The sequence below is a fragment of the Pteropus vampyrus genome, unplaced genomic scaffold (genome assembly GCF_000151845.1).
Source record: "Pteropus vampyrus isolate Shadow unplaced genomic scaffold, Pvam_2.0 Scaffold31, whole genome shotgun sequence".
NCBI lineage: Eukaryota > Metazoa > Chordata > Mammalia > Chiroptera > Pteropodidae > Pteropus > Pteropus vampyrus.
Genome location: NW_011888812.1, coordinates 128,060 through 148,768, shown reverse-complemented (window position 1 = coordinate 148,768; position 20,709 = coordinate 128,060). Strand labels below are relative to the sequence as shown.

General features: G+C 33.4%; 1 protein-coding gene across 7 annotated transcripts in view; it reads right to left on the bottom strand.

Moving 5' to 3' along the window:
* HIPK3 (homeodomain interacting protein kinase 3) overlaps window positions 1-20,709 on the bottom strand; it is a 79,738-nt gene that overhangs the window by 4,982 nt on the left and 54,047 nt on the right. For 2 of the 7 annotated variants that reach the window (XM_011356794.2, XM_011356796.2), the window contains 13 exons: window positions 16,432-16,555; window positions 10,202-10,321; window positions 9,480-9,566; window positions 8,782-8,966; window positions 7,751-7,910; window positions 7,232-7,355; window positions 3,931-4,052; window positions 3,533-3,657; window positions 3,278-3,439; window positions 3,059-3,121; window positions 2,459-2,755; window positions 1,999-2,139; window positions 245-480 (listed from right to left, as the gene is read on the bottom strand). In XM_011356794.2, the coding sequence (XP_011355096.1) occupies window positions 245-480; window positions 1,999-2,139; window positions 2,459-2,755; window positions 3,059-3,121; window positions 3,278-3,439; window positions 3,533-3,657; window positions 3,931-4,052; window positions 7,232-7,355; window positions 7,751-7,910; window positions 8,782-8,966; window positions 9,480-9,566; window positions 10,202-10,321; window positions 16,432-16,555 (1,946 nt within the window). Of the gene's footprint in view, window positions 1-244; window positions 481-1,998; window positions 2,140-2,458; window positions 2,756-3,058; window positions 3,122-3,277; window positions 3,440-3,532; window positions 3,661-3,930; window positions 4,053-7,231; window positions 7,356-7,750; window positions 7,911-8,781; window positions 8,967-9,479; window positions 9,567-10,201; window positions 10,322-16,431; window positions 16,556-20,709 lie in introns of all 7 variants that reach the window. The other 5 variants (XM_023528658.1, XM_011356793.2, XM_011356798.2 and 2 more) reach the window with 3 other exon arrangements.

Here is a 20,709-nt window from a genome sequence, read left to right as displayed (position 1 = left end):
CTTTAGGTATTTTATACAACAGTGATTTGAGAACCTTAAAGTTAAATGAAAAGAAAGATCTCATGGTATCCAAGCACTGTATGATATAAAAAGAGATTTCTTTTATAGAAATCTTTAAAAGAAGATAGATTTGGCAGGATCGAGTTGGAAATTCAGAGATGACTTTAGGCAATGCTGATCTCTGATGTTCCTAAATTAAGACCTTTGAAGGGATAATCAGAGAAATAAGGAGGACTCAGTATACCTGTGTTTGCCATATGCTCATCGGCATTTAATCCATTTTCTAGTCCCATTGGTGGCACCACAACAGTACAGACAGCTGGTTTGGCTTCTGTGTTGGCAGAGGTTACCAGTTCTGTGTTTTGGTGAGTGTCCTCCACAAAACTGTTCTCTGCAAAGGGACTGTCACGTCCCGAAGAGTCTGATGTTGGAGAGCCATCCACGGTATCACAACCACTTTCCTGCTCTTCATCTGACATACTGCAATAAGAAAATAGTCTTGTATTTTTCAATATTAAATCTAAAGTTAAATAATATCTAGGCTCCAGCGAATTGATGACAGTCTTATTCAGTTATTTCATATCTAATTATGCCTTCTTCCTTGTCCAATAACACTTTTTTCACAGATTTTCTAGATTCTCACATTTATTCTCTCTTCAGACTGCTACAACTGCTACCCTTAATTCTGTCCTGTTTAGGAATATCCTTTTGGCACTAAATTTTCCTTTCCCACTTGATCCTTAGTAGAAGTTCATAAAAATACCACTTTATAAATTACAGATAATTTCATCAAGGCATTACAAAAGCAGCACTCGTTTGGGTAATTTAAATGAAATGTATAAACATATACATGTGTGATTTCATATTTCAGATTAAACTGTAAAGTTTGGACACATCCCTTTAGTGGTAATTTGGGCCCTTTTAACCAACCAGTTCTCTGAAAGGTCTTCCCTACTTCTCTGAAGGCCCACCCAGAGTCCCATTACTCCTCTTCTCCTCCTGACCCTCTTGGGCCCCGATGACATCTCTCCTTGGGGTTTCTACAGCACTTATTGTGTGTTTTAATCACTCGTTTCATACTTAATAATTTGAAGCACCTCTTTTTATATGTATATTTTTAGTTACATATTTTTATTTATATCTTAGACATACATTTACATATATATGTATTTCCATATGTATGTGACTATTTATGTATGTGTGTGTATAATATCAACTTCCAAAACACATTGTAAGCAATTTCTAAGAAGATGTGTTAAAATTTCTTTCTATCTCCCACAGAGCTTTGGTTATAGGTATTCAATACCATATTTCCTAAGGAAAAAGAGAAGACAAATGTATAAAATTAAGACCTAAAATTTATTCAAGCTTTGTTTCCACTAAAAAAAAAAAAAAAAAAAAATTCTAAAAGCTAAAATAAAATGTATTTTACTGAAAGTTTTGTAGTTCATCTCTTAATGTGTTAGTATATTATATAGGTTAGGAGCAGCTCATTACTCTAGTGGCAAAGCATGTCCCTGGCCAAAAGGAAGGGTAGGTATGGAAATATGGACAAAATCATGCAAATCAATCACCAGTGTGGAAAAAAAAAAAAATCGCAGCAGATATTCTACTGACAGTGGGGCATCACTTCATTATGCAAAACTTTTTTTTTTTTTTTATTTTGCTAAAATATATGTTCTTATTCCAAATTTGTTACAATAGTAGGCTGTGAAGCTGAAGTTGAGAATGTGGCTTTTTTACCCTTTCAAAAACAAATAATTCTTTAAAAATGATTTATTAGAACTTTAATATTTCATTTAGATCTGTTCTATAACAATAAAGAAAATTATTATTTAAAGCCTGAGTTTATAAAAAGTGATCTAGTTAAAAAATTATGTTCAAGACAGAAGCCACTGTGGTAAACTGGCAGGTACTTATTAAACAACGACAAAAATCATACACTTTTCAATGGACTAAATATTTATTTATTATACACTGCTATTGAAATTCCTTTACCTGTTCGGTCTCTTGCAAGGGGATGGGCTGGACTGCTCTGAGGAGCTGGTGCTCAGAGTACTGTCAGGACTGCTTAATGAACACATCCGATCGATGTTCAAAGTGCTCTGGCAAGCTTCACAATCTAGACTACCTTTACATCTAGTAAGAGAGGGAAGGAAAAAACATGGGTCAAAAATGAGAAGATACTCCCCAAATAGCCCCAAATTAATTTATTTAAGGGTATGAAACAATTAAGTGTGACCTACATGGACGAAAATCTAAAACTTATAAACACAAGAAAAATGCTATAATAATCATAGTTAAATACCATTCAGAAAGTTTACTCCAAAGGACTTTGACAGACAAGGAATAAGTCACGGAAAGTTGTTTTTGTTTTTTTTTTTGGCTACACCAGAGGGTGTCAACATTATTATTTAAGAATGCAGCATAAACACATGAAACTGCTTTTGGTACTCACTCTCTAAGAGAATGTCTCTGTGATGTCTCCTCTTCATCAGTGTCACTGCTAATAGTGATCACACTCACTGCAGGACTTGGGGAGTCAGCAATGATGATGGTTTGCCGCTGTTTGTCTGAAACTGATGAATCAGAGTCCTGCCTGATAGATGTCTCACAACAATTTCTTGCCTCTCCTTCTGAGTTATGATTGTCCTGTGTTTCTATACAACTTACTTCCTCAACATCTTTTCCATTTACTATCTTTGGAGAAATAAATGCTGAATGTGGGATATTGGTATTCTGCAATGCATTACTCCTGCAATCAAAGAGATAATGTATCATTTCAACAATCAAAATATGTACATACATATTTCTAAGACATCTTGCTAAAATAAACAATATGAACCTTCACTTGGTTCAAGATCATGTATATAACACACTAACATACAGATCATAAGTTTTGTGAAATATATAATACTATCTCTAGAAATATCAGTGTAGATTACATTTACATACATTCAAATAGTCATTTTTTGGGTAAATGTGATATTTATGTGTCTAAAATTTACTAAAATTAAAAGTAGAGAATAAATCAAAAGGGCAATAAAGACAATCTTACCAACTGAAAGCATTTATTTCCTCTCTTCCTGGCTCCCATTCCATTAGTTTTACCAAAATACCTCTGAGAAATTGAGAAGGGAGCCGGCTTAGTGTTTGTGACAAAGCTATCGAAGAGGTCATTTTGAATACAACAGAGTGACCCTTTAGTGTACATGCAAAATTTATCTTAAAGATTAATTCTCAAAATGCAGAGGAAAGTTAAAATATCCATACCAACCTGTTCTGACACAGTTTATTTTTCTTGGTAGTAGCAGGCTGAGGCCAGACAACATGTGCAATGCCCACACTGATTGGCTGCGGGGCCGATAAAGTTATCTGACTGGTTAGAAGAGGTTGCGGCATCACTGAGCTATAATGATTGCTGTGTGAAATCATTTTCCTAAGGATAAAATTAAGAAAAATTGAACCCCTTTCTTTACCAAGATCTATTTTGCAAACTATTCACAAAAAGTTACTTTTGTTTTTAACTTACCCCCAGTCTCCAAGCCTTTGTGAACCAGCCACACTCTCAGAAGTTAATGTAGTAGCAGCAGGAGCCATGGGTGCTACCTGTTGCCAGGCAGGTACCAGCACCTGCTGTGTTCTACCAGACCACGTCTGCTGCACCAAAAACAAACACACACACAAAAAAACAAGTTACAAGTGATTAATATTACTATATCTTAAAATAAAAACATACATTAAACTAACAATCATGTAATAATTGTAAAAGTTAAAGTCAGTAATCTACAAAAGATCAAATTCCCATCCAGGTCATTTTCATTGTTTCCCAATATAAAAGGCTGATATGCTATAAATGCATCAGCACCCGCACCCCCACCACCTGAGTATAATGAGGACAGCACATATGCAAAAATAATTATTACCAACCTGGGACAGAACTCCTGGTCGGATTTGTAGGGGCTGAACAGCTGGGGCCTGAGTTACAAGTGGAACTGTATTATCTACTCTTATTGAATAACTAGTGGGTTTGCCATGCGTTGCAGGAATACCTGTGAAATATAAAAGAATAGTTATCAAATAAAAGAAAAAAAATATTTCCCTGAGTTAACTTATAAAACTCTTTTGAATTTAAAGAACTGCTAAAATTGTGATTAGGATTATAAAACCATCCCCTACATAAAAATTTCATAACACTAACAAAGCAATCTTATTAGGAAAGTGAGGTACTTTCTGTCTCCTTTGTTGTACATCATTCTAAAAAATGTTTTAAAGCTATTCTTTCTACTGTTTTAAAATGTATACTACAAAGTTGAATCATTTATTTTTCTTGAAACTTCCCATTCCTTTTAAAGTTCACTCTTGTAGCTTTATTTTTCTTTTCAAATAGTTCTGCCACTATGATAAAGATATGGCAAAGTGAATCTAACTCAAAATCCTCATCTTCTAGCAGGTTCATCTTTTCATACAAACTTTTAGCTATGCTTAGTATTCTCTTCTTTAAAATTGTCACAAGATCACACACTTTTGGCACCAAAGAGAGAAGGTATCACAACTTCACACTTCAATGGCCATGATAGTTTACATGAATCAAGAAAATTCAGAATGGCACATTCATTTCGACCTCCAAAGGAAAAGCAAAAAAATAAACAAACTTTTCTGCCTAATATGATGATACAACTAAGCATTGGTCAGTGAGGCTTAATCTACTAGTATTCCTAGTAGAGAGCTGCTGGAACTCCAGCACAAACATGTTTCATTTTGCCTACCTGCTAGGAAAATTAGAAAGCAGGATTATCAGTCATGTTGATCCTGTTAATGTTAATATGTGTGTCACATGTTGGAAAAGGATCTTGTAAATATTGTCTTATGAAATTAAGCTTTGAGACAATAAATTAGTATCATCCCAACTTAGAGCTTTGACAAATAAGATTTTAGGGACATTCCCCAAATCAGAAAGCTCAGTTACTAAAATAAATTCAATCCTTCATAATTCCAGTTTATTATAGCAGTTACTTCGATATAGGCTGGCAGATCATCTAACATAATCAGCTTTAAATAAAAGTGATCTTGGGTGTCTCTAATAAGCCTTAAGAGAAAAATGTAATTGTTTTCCCATTGAAAAACAATTTTACAATTTTTATTGTACAGATATATTTTAAGTGCTAATCCTAAGGAGAACGCTGATTTTGTTATGCTTATTTTCTTCACAGAGGTGTTCATCCTACTGCTGGGGTGCTCTACCCTCTGAGCTCCGCCCAAAGGACCAGATACAGATTAAGTTCCACAAAGAACTTGTAATTATTTCTGAAAGCTCATCTCCTCACCCTCCCCACCAAAAAGCATGTCTTCAGCAAATTCTCCAAGAAATGGAATGCAAACTAACAAATATTTTGCTTTGTCTCACTATTAAGTCTAATTTAAAAGTACTGGTTTTGACATTTAATGAGTTGATAAGCCTGAGAGTATCTCCTTTTCTTCCTGTTACCCTATTATGAACCACTCATTTAGTTGCTAACATATATACAGAAAGGTTACTAACCTTTTATCAATTATAAGTCACATAAAAAGATAAAAGATTTGTTTAACTTCATTAAATATTTTAAGAATGATGCTTAACCCTATTTAGAAATGTGTCTCATGGTTACCAGAAGGGAACGGGGAAGGGAGAGAGGGAAAAATAAAAAAATAAAATGTTAAAAATAAAATTAAATTAAAAATTAAAAAAGTAAAAAATAAAATAAAACCACACACACACAAAAATATGGCAAATGTTAACACTTGTTGAATCTAGGGTACGAGGCATTATATTATTCTGTGAACTTTTCTATATGTTTTAAATTTTTATAATAAACAGTTGAGGAAAACAAACACAGCAGCATCTTTAAGAGTGCCGACAATATAATGATACAGGTATTTTTTATTATTAGAGACCAGCCATGGGTTATGTCACAGATACTTAGAACACCATTGGACAAATTTCACCTTGACCATCCAAACAGTTGTTTTTTATATTTTTAACAACACAAATCTTTCTCTCAATGAAACTTTATATGAAAGCCCAATATATAAAGATAAAAGAAAGCTACCCTGGTAGAACAAAAGTGGCTAAAGAGTTGACATGTTTCCACATCTCTTATTACTAGCTAATCAAGTCAACAAACATATTCTTGGTACTTTCTTAGGTACTGTGGGAGCCATTAAAATAAAAACTTTTTAAAATTGCTCAAACCCTTAAATCAAATAAAAAATTCAAATAATCTTCAGAATCCAGAAATATTACATCTAGAAATGACCAAGGCCATATCTATTCAGTCTGCTTCCTTTGACTAAGGTTGAAACAGGTTAACAGACCTGTCTAGGATAACACAGCAAACTGCAGAAACGGCTATGTCCCAAGTGTTCTGACTTAGCACCAACTTCTTTCACTTACACCATATATACAGTATTACCAGCACGTTTCAAAGAGTCATTTAGGAACCCATTTGTAATTAACCTCTTGCTTTTAAAAAATAACTAGATGTTAAAGCCTAGCAAGGGCAAAATAATAGGAAAGGACCTAAGAAGTAGGGTTTTAATCTGGTTATTCCAGTTGCAAAGTCTGCTGCTATTGCCCTCTAAAAACCACTAAGAAATTCCCACTTGAAAATTCATGGCCTCTTCAAAGGTACTCTGCCACCTATCACACACTTGAGGATTTAACTGCTATTTTTATCTAAGTAAGGGACATAATCTAATTTAGTCAAAATCAATCCTTAAAAAAAAAAAAAAAACTAAGCTATGGATAAGGAACAAGACAATGACATTTTGGGACAGAATTCCTTTGACCAAAATTTTAAAAAGTGGACTTTCAGTCACTTTGCTGTCTAGTGGACTTTCAGTCACAAATGCTGTCTAGTGGACTTTCAGTCACAAATGCTGTGCAGTAACCTGACCATCTGGAGCAGTGATATCAGTATAGGACAATCCATAGCTTGTCAAGCTCATTAATTTCTACTAAGGTATTTTATCGTGCTAGACTCTACAGGAACTATAACTGTAGTATGACCCATTTTGTTAATGATGATCACAATGGAGCTCAAGTCAAGAAATGAACATCACTGGTCTAAAGGCTAGCGACCAGCTTAAATTAAATTCAAATGTAACAAAAACTATACTAATGAAAAGATGCTCAGCTTGTTATAAAATCATGCATGCCTAAATTCAAAATGCAATTTAAATGAAAGAATACCTTGAATAGCTGGGGGACAGATAATCAGTGTCTGCTGAAAAGCATCACCACAACCAAAATGAGCAGTTCCAGCCTGCAGAGGAATCCCATGGTGCACAACTGAATGAGCAGATGTGGTTAATGCCTGAAATGATCAACGTACGTGGTGGCATTATACAGAGCAGTCTAATTGCTACACACATGCTTTATAAATAGAATTCAAACATACTTCTTAAAATCTTAATTGTACGATGAAAATGGGTCCAGAAACTGATTTTACTGAACTTTACTTTTTGTAGAGGTGTGGCATAGAAGGGTAGGTAACGGATATTGAAAGAAGGAAAGATGAAAGGAAAAAAAAGAATTTGGAAGGGTATGTTCTAATTGTTACCCTGAAATATTAAGAGATTTAACGGAATGGCAATAGTAAGACCTCACCAGCACTGTAACTTCTAATTGCTGACATGAGACTTCTGTATACTCCAAAAGCAAAGAGAGCAATCATAAAAAAAAAAAGAGCATAAATTAATAAATTCTTACCTGACTTCTTAATGTGCCAATTTTAGTAAAATTTGCTGTCAGATTAGCAGTACTGCTTGAAGCAACTGGTCTTAAAAGTGAAGTTTTATTGTGATTATTTGTGTCACATGAATTTGGGTGGGACTTACAAATATCCATAATATGAAAACAGGACTTTACGCTGTAAAAAAAAGAAAGGGGGAGGGGTGATTGTAATATTATTTTAAATGTTTAGAGTAGTTTAAAATTAATGTACATTAACTTAAAAATTATTTCCAAAAGAAAAAGATTCTATGACTTGCACTTAAATCTGCTTATTTCCAATACTGTTTCTATCAGGAAATCCTACAAGAAAAGATTGAACTTTAAAGCGAGTAAAAGTGTGTCTTATACCTGCAATATTTTAAGACATCAAAGCAATAGTAAGCATTTTTTGGTTAGCACACTATAATTTTATTCCTACTCTAAGTAAATTTTCCAAAATTTCAAGATCTACATATCTCAAAATTAATGGTACCAAGTATGGAGTTATCATATTATCTTCGAAGGACTTATATATAGAAACCATTAGGCATTTTTAAGAGGCGATGGTAGGGGGAGAAGATAGCAGTTGGACTTTATAAAAACACCAAATTTAAGGGTAATCCACAATAAGGGATATTGGTTCATCCCTATACTTTCTTCACTCTTTTTAAAATATTAAAAGAAGCTATTTAAAGTCATTTACTTCCTTCGGCCTGTTAACATTTCCTTTTAGTATATATATGTCTGGTTATTAAGGTAAGAAATGTCATGTAAAAACAAAATCACTTGGTCATTTTCAGTATAGTATTTTGGAAAAAGAACACTGAAATGAAATTCAGATTTGCGTTCTAGCTCTACGTCGCCACTTACTAACCTATGTGAACTTGGTCAAGTTAGCTTAACCTCTTTTAACTCAGTTACTTATATTTAATGAAGAAATTGAATCATTTTTTCTAACACACTGATTTCTACGGACTTAGCATTATTATTTCTTCAGAATCATTTTAAAAGATTTTAAAGTAACATACTGGTTGCTATGAGGGAAATCTAGAAGATGTTTCATATTAACAAAAGGATGGTTCAAAGTCTCAGCTGGAGTAACTCTTAAATCTGCATCAATTAGCAACATTTTCTTCAACAGACTAACGAATTCTCTTCTATCAGCTTTCTCAGCCAAAAGATCACTTCCTTCCAAATCCATCACTGTGTTCACCTGCAAAATCAAAATTTCAAATCATCAAATAAAAATAAGCCATAGCATATATTAAAGTTTCACATTTAAAAAAAATACAACAAGGAAAGAACAGAGAACTACAATTATTTTGAAATGGGAAAGAACTGAGTTTAACAAATCCTTAAAATGTTTTAAAGTATCAAATGGCATTCAAAGCAGAAAAAATTTTTTTTCCCCATCTCATTAGAGATGGATTGAACAAATACCCATCTTTAATGAGATACAGGGAAAATAAATTTGTTTGCTAGGATTTTTCCCTTTTAAGGAAAATGCTTTTGACTAAAGAACAGGATAGTGTAAATTAAATATTCAAAGACAAATGCAATTTAGTTCCTGAAAGGTTGAAATCTTAAAATCATTTTGTTTGAAAAGCTTAAAAACAGCGAGTATTCTATATTCTTTTAGAAAATGATTAACATGTTTTGGCATCCTTACCAATCACGTCTACCGCCTTAAGCATATAAGATTGACAAATGTGACTGCGGTACTCACATGCACTATGTCATCCAGATTGTTGAAGATGTACTTTCTGGCTTCTTTAGACTTCATTCCTGTCTCTGCCTCATGCTCTTCTAGTGTCTTAGTGAATATATCAAAGAGGGGAAAAATATATATTATTACCCACCATTTGTAAATTTTTATTCTTTCAATACTTAAGCAGTCTAATATAACTGAATATTCTAAGGCAAGCAGTAGTTTTGAAAGAATAGTTATCTAAATGTAATTTTTAAAAGTACAAAAAAAATTAGAAGAGCTTGGCTCAGGTAAAAAAAAAAAATATTCCATATATAACAACCTCCTTAAACAAAATAATTACAAAGTTAAACATTGATGATATATTGATCCCCAAAAATCCAGGAATAAATTAGGTACTTGGGTTACTAAGTGATTAGATTCAGTCCCTGTCCTATCAACGTTAATGCTGAAGAACTAGGTAGAGGAGACGCAAACACACAACACAAAACTAATTATACATATAAAATTTTAAAAATCATTTAAGATGAGTTGATAATTATGTTCCCAGGTTAGAGAGTGAGCTAGGTTATTGTAAAAGGGCTTTCTTCATTAAAAAAAAAAGGGAGGGGGGGAAGGGGTCAAAAATGAAAATTCAAAAGAAGAAATACAATAAAATAAAACTAAGCATGGAGTGTATAACCAATATACGTGAGGCATCTTAGAAATATGTTTTTCTAAATATTTTTTTAATGAATTACCTTTAATCTCCAACCAGAATGAGAAATATCTGTTTCTCTGCAAAAAAATCTTGTGGATTTTGTACCCACATTTAACAACTGTTCTCCTGGTAAACCTTGAGTCTGAGAAATGTATCGAATCTGAAAAATAATTTACAAAACAGAAGAGTTTATTCTTTCATGTAACAGATATTATTTAAATGCCTATTATACATCAAAGACTATGCTAGATATTTGGTCAAGAATTAAATGATATAATTTGCACTCTCAAGAAATCCACAGTCTGGTGGGGAACACACAAGTAAACAATTATAATGCAGTGTTATAAGTACCATAATAAATGCATGCTTTATGGAAAGACAGAGAAGAAATACCTAAAATAATGTTGTCACATAAAGTTCCAGAGGATGTGATACTCAACTTGGTTCTTAAAGAACAAATGAGTTTTTTAGCCGTTGAGAAGTGGGGAAAATCTTATTATGATTTGTGTTGAGGTTATGAGTAAATATGGGAAATCAAAAGAAAACACCTACACAGTCGAAGACTAAAGTATGAGGTTAACTAAGGGAAAAACAAGAGATCAAACTGAACTAGAAAGCGAAAGGATTTATCAGTTGGTTAAGGAGTTTGAATATTACTCCAGAAAGTAATAATGGGAAACCATGGAGAAATCTAGGCAGGAAATTGACCAATTACATTTTTAACAAAATATCTAAGAATAGGAGAGGGTGGGTAAGGCCAGAGGAGAGATGGCGGGGAGGGGGTGACTGAACTGAGAGACTTAGTAGAAATAGAAAGGAAGGAGTGGATTTAAGAGAGACTTAAATTTATAAAGACTTCGTAGATTACTGTGGGAGCATTGAAGAGGATACATCTCTGTCACTGGCATGGTTGAGCCACGAGAGGAAGAGACACGAGTATAGATGAGCACTCTCAGAACACTGAAAAGGTCCAGTCTCAGGGCCACTGAAAACTTCATATCCTTCTGTTTGGAACACTCTTTGCCTAGGCATCTGTATAGCTCATTTTTCACTACCTTCAGCTCTCAGTTCAGATGTCACTTTTTTCGTGAGGCCTTCCATAGCCTGCCAATAAATAGCAATAAGCTCTCTTCTCTTTGGTACTCTGGTACCTGTTATCTTCCTTATTCTGTAGTATTTTTCTCTGCCATGCTTTTTGACAACTGATATTCTATATGTTTACTTTCTATTTTCTTATCCCATTCTCCATTATTAGAATGTAAATTTCATAAAGGAAAAGATTGTTTTCTTTACTTACACATACACCCATGATACATAGCAGGCCCTCAAATATCTGTTCTCCAACTTAATGACTGGGCAGCATCGGGAATAAAGAGGGGCTTAACTCCTCTAAATTGTATTTAAGAACACAGGGTTTGTTTTTTTTGTTAAACCTCAAGGGTATTACATCATCAGTTAATCCATCTCCTGCATCTTTTATTTCTTCCTCTTTGAGATCTTTCCCCTCAATCTACAAAAATATTTATTATCTTCTATCCTCAAAATGAAGAATTGCTCTTAACTATTTAAAACTCTTCTAAGTTAAAGAGTCTTAAGTGAGGACTTGAGATCTTGTTCCCCAGCATATGTTATCTGTATGGCTCAAATAAACTCTTACAAAAATTAACAAAATGTCTTAAAATAGCCTATATTTTACTTCCCATTCGTACCTCAAGAAACGACAGTATGAATTTTACTATCACTCCCATGATATGGTGCCAAGATAAGTAATGGCCTGTTAATAACTGACACGTTGAATAGTCCAATGTTAATCCATATTTTATATGGATATTTTTGGCTACTATCTTTTTACTTATAAACTCTGTTCCTTCCACTTCCGAACATTGTTTCTTTCTGGTTCTCTTCCTACTTCTTGACACTCTTTAATTGCCTTCTCCATTTGTTCTTTATATGTCATTGTATTCCAGAGTTTTATCTGTCTTCTTTCCCTTTACAAGCTCCAAGTGTCCATAGTTTTATCTCTACATCTGTATCTAAATATTTATCTCCATCTCTGGAGCTCTAGATCCAGCTGCTTATTGAAACTTTCCACCCAGCTGGCCTTTATGTATCTCAAAGTTAACAACATATCCTAAACTGACTTTCCCTTAATTCTGTTAATTCTCATGCCTTTTCCTCGTTGATGAATAGCAACACCAACCACTTAAATCAGAAACCTGAAATTTATGCCAAACAAGCACCTCTCACTCATCACCCTCCCTCCAACATCCAAAACCCTACCAATTTTACCTCATTAGTATTTTTCATAACTGTCCCTCCTCTCCACCTCTATTTCCAGGTCTTCTTCAATTCTGAGTTATACAATTTCATGAGTTATACAATTCTGAGTTATACAATTTCACTTCCCTAATGACCCCATCTACTCACCTTCAATGCATTATCCACAATACTAACAATGAATTTGGCAAAATGCAAATCTGTTACTCTCCTGTATAAAATTACTGCCTATAGGATCGATTCCAAACCTCTAATCATGACATACAGTCTCCTCCAGCTTTGTCTCTTCCCTGCTCTTTACATGCACCTGTACTCAAGCCCCATCTAGCACCATGCTAAACTTTGCATAGGCTAGTTTCTCTTTCCTCCTACTCATCAATATCCCTGTGTATCCTCTCCCATTTCTCCAAATCCATGTGACAAACTTTTACTATTTCTTCTTCAAGACTTAGTTCAAGAACTTCTCCTCTGTACAGCTATGCCTAACCATCCCAAAAAGAAGTGATCACTTTCCTCTGTGTTACCATCACACCTAGAACATACATTTAATACATTAATAATACTAAATTACACTTATTTTTTAATGTCTGTTTTCCCTACTAGACTGTGAGCCTCCTGACAATAGATTCTATGTTTATCCTTGTTTATACCCAATTTTACATGACATATAACTGAAATCTCGACTTTACAAACTAGTTTCATTTCATTTAAAGTGAAGTGTGATGTCTTCCCTTCACCCCACATCCAAAGTGGCTGAGTTCCTTGTTTCACGGAAACAGAAAATAGAATAGTACTAAGAGTTCAGAACCTAGATGCTACAGAGTCTCTTAGATGGTAGGAAAGGTGTTCAACAATTCAATTTCAACAAACATGCACAGAGCATTTATTATATGTCAGATCCTAAAGATACACAAATAAATAAAATATGGTGTCAGTATTCAAAAAGCATATAATTCAGTAGAATAAATATTTAAGCACATACTCTGCAATTAAGCTAGGAAGCACCATTATGAGAAAGAAAATAAAGTGCTAAAAGAGCAAAGAGAAAACAGCAATTAATATACCTGGCAAGTTGGTATGGCACTGGGGAAAAACAACAACAACAACAACAACAAAAAAGCATCAAATGAATTTGTAGGTTTATTTTTGGTCATGCCTGCCCAATATTTTGAAGGAAAATTGTTCCATGTATAACAACTGCCAATATATGAAGGGACACACTGTTTCCCTCCTCTGTGCCCAGTGGGTAAAGGGTGGGAACCTGACTCAGAAGCAATTAACTCATAAATTTGCCCTGTGAACTCAACTGGAAATAATCTTACCAAATCAGATTTATATTACCAGGAACGTAAACTAAGAAATACCAATTACCGTTTGGGGATGAGCCAAAGAGTGATAAGATCGAGCTGGAGTTTGATGGCTACGTTAACCTAACCAAAGTTAAGACTGCGCAGAAATTCTGAGTAGCAAGTTAGAATCAGAAAAGACAGAAGCACTGAAGAGCAGTGAAGTCACACGTATGATCCCACACCTCAGTGATCCACCAATGCCTATTAATTCCTCCAGTGCTGCCTTGAATACAAAGTACCTCCCACTCTAGATTTCACAGAATCTAATCATATTATAGCTCTATTCTTGGATTTTTTGATAGTCCACATAGAAATAAAAGGACTCTTACTCGAGCCACCTTGAATGGGTCTCTTTGCAATTTGACAAAGCAGAATCCTTTAAAGATTCCCACTACCACCCTGGAGTTGAAACAGTGAACTTTATAAAGATATAATTTGAAATTATCAAGTATGAAATTTGAATTTAAATTCAGACTTTTAGATAGTTTAGATTCTATCTAAACTCCAACAAACGTTTTGTAAGAACAATTGACATTTACCAACTAAATACTGTCTATCTATCCATAAAAATTATTATTTAACTCCCTAGAATGTTTCTGATATTTCCCTGGTAAGTATAAGTTAAAATCCAGTATAGAAAACACTAATAGGACAATATATCTACAATTAAGACAGGAAAGGACTCAAGCACAGTACCAATTCACTGAATTGATAACTGTGCAACTAGTGACACTAAATGATCATAACTTTTTTAAATTACTGTACCATTCTAGAATTAAAGTGACATACAGTCTGAAAATACTATTAATCTGAATCAGATTAACAGTTTAAATTCTATTACAGAATTTAGAAAAACTAAGTATTGGTCGGGTATTTGTCTTAAACTACTATTGTGACAAAATTTTAATAGTCATTTCCTTTTCCTGGGCCTCAGTTTTATCCTTTATAAAACTGGAAAGGGCAGTAACTAGATAATCAGTAGGGTCTTTTTCAGTACTAACATCAATTGTCCAAGACTAGAATTGTGAAGCCCAAATCCATAGTATGATAACAAATCAACCTGAAACTGCCACCAGATGGTGTCCTGCTCCAGAGTAGTATGCATGTCATAAACTAGTCCACAAAGCCAAAGGTATATTTCTAGCATTTGACTGGCACCTCAGTACTTCAGCAGCTAAGAATTATGGGACTCTCCAACTAGATCACCAACTCTTTCAAAACTAGCAATAGTTTAGCATTTGCATGAAAATTAGTGGTCGAATAAAAAGCTGAAGGAAACCAGTATGTATGGAAAATTTTACAGAAACAGTCTGTTATAAGAGGTATGCTGAATGCAGAGGAATAGGTATAGAATAGGAAACATGGCCTAAAAGAGGTTTATAAATAGAAAGTCATTAGAAGAAGAAACTGATGTTAATACTTATAGCTAATCTAATAATTAATATTAAATGATTAATTTTAGAGTCATCTTAGCAAAATTTATGTCATCAAACTAGCTACCTCTCATATCCCTTTTGATATAGAAAGCTCAGCCCTGAAAATAAGGCACAAAATTTTATTGTTACATTTACATCATGTGTATTTGAAATGTTCTATTTTCTATTTTTTCATGCCCCAAAGTTAAATAGTATATCATTTGAATAAAAGTTATATTTGTCCACTACAAGCCAATTACAGAAAGATAAAATTAATGTATCAACTTTGTTAATTTTTACTATAAAGATAAAATTAATGTACCAACTTTAATTTTTACTATAAAGATAAAATTAATGTATCAACTTTGTTAATTTTTACTAATATTTTCCACTAAAATGAGTATATATATCTAATAAGGGAGATGTAATGAAACTCTTTCAAATAGTAGTGAATAAGGTAATGATTACTCCAAAAATAAATCTTGATATTAAAAATCAAGAAAATAGGGGAGCATTTAGAGAATTTGCACCCCAGCATGTATGGTCAGTTTGGCTCAAATAAACTCTTATAAAAATTAAAAAATATAGAATAAAATAAAAATCAAGAAAAATTGGGAAAATAGCAAGCAATATTGTCTAAAAGCGTAGAGAAGCTAATGAACATACCTGGAAATTATCACGAAAAGTGTTTAATGAAGTAAGTTGCTGGATTCTACTGAGAATCATTTAAATAATGTTAAACTAGACTTTAGCACCATTCAAAAACAGCTAAAAATACAAAAGAAGGTTCAGGTGACTGAGATATTTAAGACCAATAATGGTTGTTGGTTTAAGACCAGTATTTAAATGATGCCTTTTATTCCTTGGGAGAAGATGACATTTCATTCATCATCAAAGTTTGTCAACTGAGCAAAGCACTATTATTTAATTGGACATAGTCCAGCCCTTTATATGTTTATTATATAAAAATGATACAAAAAAATTATCCCAATTGTTTTAAAAAACAGTTTTGGGGGCTTGCAGATTGTAACTTTGTTTATGAAAATTAGTATTATAAAAGAAATTTTTAAAAATCAAATAGTTTTGAGATCTTGAATTGAAAATCCACAGGATCTCAGGTTTTGTCATTTTATTTAAAAAAGATTTTCACGTGTATTAGATACTGGATTAAGTGCATTCTTTCTTTACAACCTACTAATTCTACTAGATTATCATGATGGTTCAGTTACCTGGTCATACTCCAAAGCTCCTGGGTAGAGCGGCCATCCAAGGAATAATTCTGCAATCACGCATCCCAATGACCACATATCTATGGCTTCACAAAATGGCAACCCCAATATAATCTCTGGAGCTCTGAAATTTAAAAATAAGAAATCAAAGTGGTTTTCCTTTAAAATTATCTGATTTCATCTGACATTCTAAGAAAAGTTAGTAAAATGACATTACCTTCTATTTACAGTAACTCCACTTTTCAGAATTCTTTGAAACCTAGTCATAATGCTGAATTAAACTTTAAAAGGTGTCGTAAGTACATCACTATGATAAAATCTCTACACTTAATCTTCAGAGTTTTAGTAACATAACATTAAAAAAAGGAAAAAGCATAGCCTCGGTTTTGAGACTACAGCAGAAAGAGAACTGGCAAACTATTAAATACATACACTATGACATCAACTGAACTGAAAACCAGACATTGAGAGATATGATCACAACAAAACAAAAGTGGATCTAGAACTAGACAATATTCCAAAACACAATAATAAATATTCCAATTATTAGGGACATTAGTCATCCAAAAGAGAGAAGACCAAATTCAATGTCATCCTGCTTTAAAAGGCAGAAAAGTACAGGATATATCAAAACAGTTAAAAAGCACTTTAGTACTTAAATAGCTTTATTTGGAAAATGAATTCCATGAAAGATATCATTCCTAGATAAATTGCCACTACTTCACATGACTATCCCGTGAGAAGATTAATATTCTGAGAGGTTCTACATATAGTTATGTAATTCCAAAGTAAGCCATACAATCAGTTATACCAGATTTGTGTGTGCATGAGTGTACATTTTCTTTTTTCCCCATTATCATTATTTATTTAATTCATGATTATTACCTAAAATAAAGGATGGTTTAAAAAGTGATCCACTTTGCATGTCAAATATAGCACTGACCCACCTTAACTCTAGGCCTTTTCTCTTCGATTCTTTTTACACAATAATGCAGTTAGATTTCTTAAAGCACAGATCTGATCATGCCATTTACTTGTCAAATATTTTCTGGGGCTTATTCTTTCATGTCTGGCAGTCATGGCTTGCCACCTCCTTGAGACTATTACCTTTCTCATTTTCTTTTCCTGTGTCCCCTGTTCCAGCTACTTATTTTTTCTATTTTTAAAACAATCTCAAACTTAGCGTTGTAAGAACAGTTCAATGAGTATTTTCCTGAACCACCTGAGAATAACTTGCTAAGTAACTGTATACTTTCTATCTTCTACAAACAAGAATATTTTCCTGTATAACCACAATACAATCATCAAAACCAGGAAATGAATGATGATACATCTCTACATCTAAGCCTCAGACTAATAATGTCCTTTCTGGCAAAAGGATCCAATTTAGAATCAAGCATTACATTTCATTGTCTTATCTCTTTTAATCTTTTTCAATATGGAATAATTCCTCAAGTCTTTCCTTGATTTCTATGACCTTGACTAAGATACTGCAGATCAGTTATTTGTAGAATGTCCCTCAGTGTGGGTCTGTCTGATATTTTATTTTACGCTATCAGGTGTCAAATATTCGGATTTGTTCCATTATTGTAAATGTTCACTTTGATTACTTGATTAATGTGGTATCTGCTAGATATCACCATTATTTTGTTCTTCCTTTTCCTTTTGTAATTATTTTGTGGGGTTTCAATTTGAGACTATACAAATAATCCCTTCCTTATCAAACTTTCAATTTATTCATTTATTTCCCATGTGAGTACATATTAATGAATTCCTATTTTATTCAAGAGGTTATAATCTACTACTATGATTATTTAGATTCTCTAATTTTCCCAGACTTGACCAATCCGAATACCCTCAGTGAGCTATGGGTCTGTGTTACCACCACTGGAATGGCACTGTTCCCAGGCTCTCTCAGCATATACATTATATACAGTTACACAAAATAAACCTTCTGCTAATTTCTTTAACTGAGACTGCTGACTGTCACTAACTCCTAAGACAGTGGTTCTCAATCTTGGCTGCATATTACAATCATGTTTAGTCCTGGATGCACCTCATAGTAATTAAATAAGAAACTTTGGGATGGGACTTAGGCATCAGTATTTTTTAAAGCTCCAGGGTTGAATCCAATACATGGACAAAGATGTATTGGAACCAAAGCCCTAGACTCAAGTAGTTAGACCAATGGGAAGACTATTCCATCTCCTCCCTACAGTGCTTCTGATCAGAATAAGTTCAGAGATAAGACGTTTTCTGCATAGATTTGGGATCTGCCCCGCAACTGACTATTCTACTCTTGTATATTTCTGCTGTAACTAATACTTAAGATTTAGTAAACCCTTAATCCACAGCATTTATTAAAAACAAGTAAGAGTCACAGGGAGATGCTTTCTTTGAGGCATAAAAGATCTTTAAAACATAGGTATAAAAGGTTTTCATTCTTTTTGACAAAATGTTTATGTACATGTCTGAATTATAGTCAAATATAATAAAATGCTAAAATGTGTTGTAGAAAGGAAAAAACATAAGTTATACTAAGTTATCAATCTTATATATTCACAATATGGTACAAAGACAGTAAAGATCTTATTTTTGTTCACTATTATATATGTGGAACCTAGCAGAGAATATGCACTCAGAAAACATTTCTCAAATAAATTGTTCTAACACAGGTTGGGTCACACAAAGAAAAACATCGGAGTAAAGTTAAGTCTTGAAGAACAGAAGTCTAGGCAAAAAGAAAGAAAAATGGGCACAAGACTTTATAAAGGGTATATATTAACCTATATTAAAAAAAGACTCAAAGCAAAAAGATCGCTTCAAAAGTATGGAGTAAAAAGGAATTCACTAGTGGTATCTGAATCCTAAAGAATTATTAAAACTAATAGAGCTACAGGTATGTGCATAAATACTTCATTTTGAAATATTTAATATAAAAAGTTCATGAGGTTTGAAATTGTCTATTTAGAAAACTTTAACATCACATCTGGCAATGAAAGAAAAGTAACAATAATAGTATTTAGAATATATAATTTAAAGAGACTTAAATTATTTGAAATCTGGTTAACAATAAGAAAGGAGTTTCTGTCAACTGGACAAAGAGTGATAAGTTCCTTCGGCCATTTGTTACCATTTAATGAATGAGCCAAGTTTCTAATTGATGGGAACAGGAAGGTGGAGATATCTTTTCAAAATCTTGACTATAGATCTTGACAAACTGCAATAAAGCTACTTCAAACATAAAACCTAAGATACAAAAGTTATATTCATCGAAGTTAATTCAAATTTCTCATTTTAAAATATTAATTTCAACTGGAAGTTTTATACAAATTCATTCTGTATTACTGTGTCAGTTCAGATCCTGTGAGAAGATTAAATATGCAAGAAATTTCTTGGGGGAAATGCCTGTAAAGGATACAGGGAGAGAAAGCAGGAGTAGGTGAAGGGAGCCCCCAGACCTTGAGCAATTCTGATACCTGCGAAAGAGAGGCAAAGGTAGAATTGGGTAGAAAGAACCTCCAACTATAGCGCTGCTATGAGAAAGTCTTGGTTGGGTTGGTAGAGAGTCCCAGAGCAAAAATTATCTGTTAGAGGAGTTCCTCCATCAAGCAAGAATGGCCCAGCTCTAGTACACACACTGTTTGCTCATTGGCTGGGAGCAGCCCAGAAGTGTGGCCTCTGCTTGAGCAATGACATATTTGAAGGTGCAACAGCTGGAAGCTCACAGTCAACTGTGTTCCTTGAAGGAGGTTCTCTTGAAGGGGAATCTGAGTGGAACAATTCCATGGCTGCCATAACTATCTAACCAAAAACTTTTGTATTTTATTTATATAAATATATAAATATAATAAATTTCTTCACCAAGTCCCATTCGAATACGCCCAAAATTCTCTCCAGGTTACCTAGTATGCCATAAAATATTATTTCCTACGTGTATCATTACATGTAAAAGGTTGGGAAGCAATACCTTAAAGTACTTATAATCTAGATGAAACTGCCAGAGATGTTCGAGTTAATAAACTTTAAAAATTAAATTACATGTGAAAGAATAATATATCCATCTGTCAGTAATGAATAAAGTTTGTTTTTTTGGTTACATCTTAACTGACTCTCAAATTCTTCCCTTGGGCTACTTTTGTATAAAAATGATCATAGCAAGAACTCTGATTTGTGGACCACTCTTAAAATAGATCTTCTGTTCTACTCCTAAAGAAAGTTCTTCCACTTCTTTTTAAATCTACCTTAACTCCCTTCAGAGCATCTAAAATGTGGTAG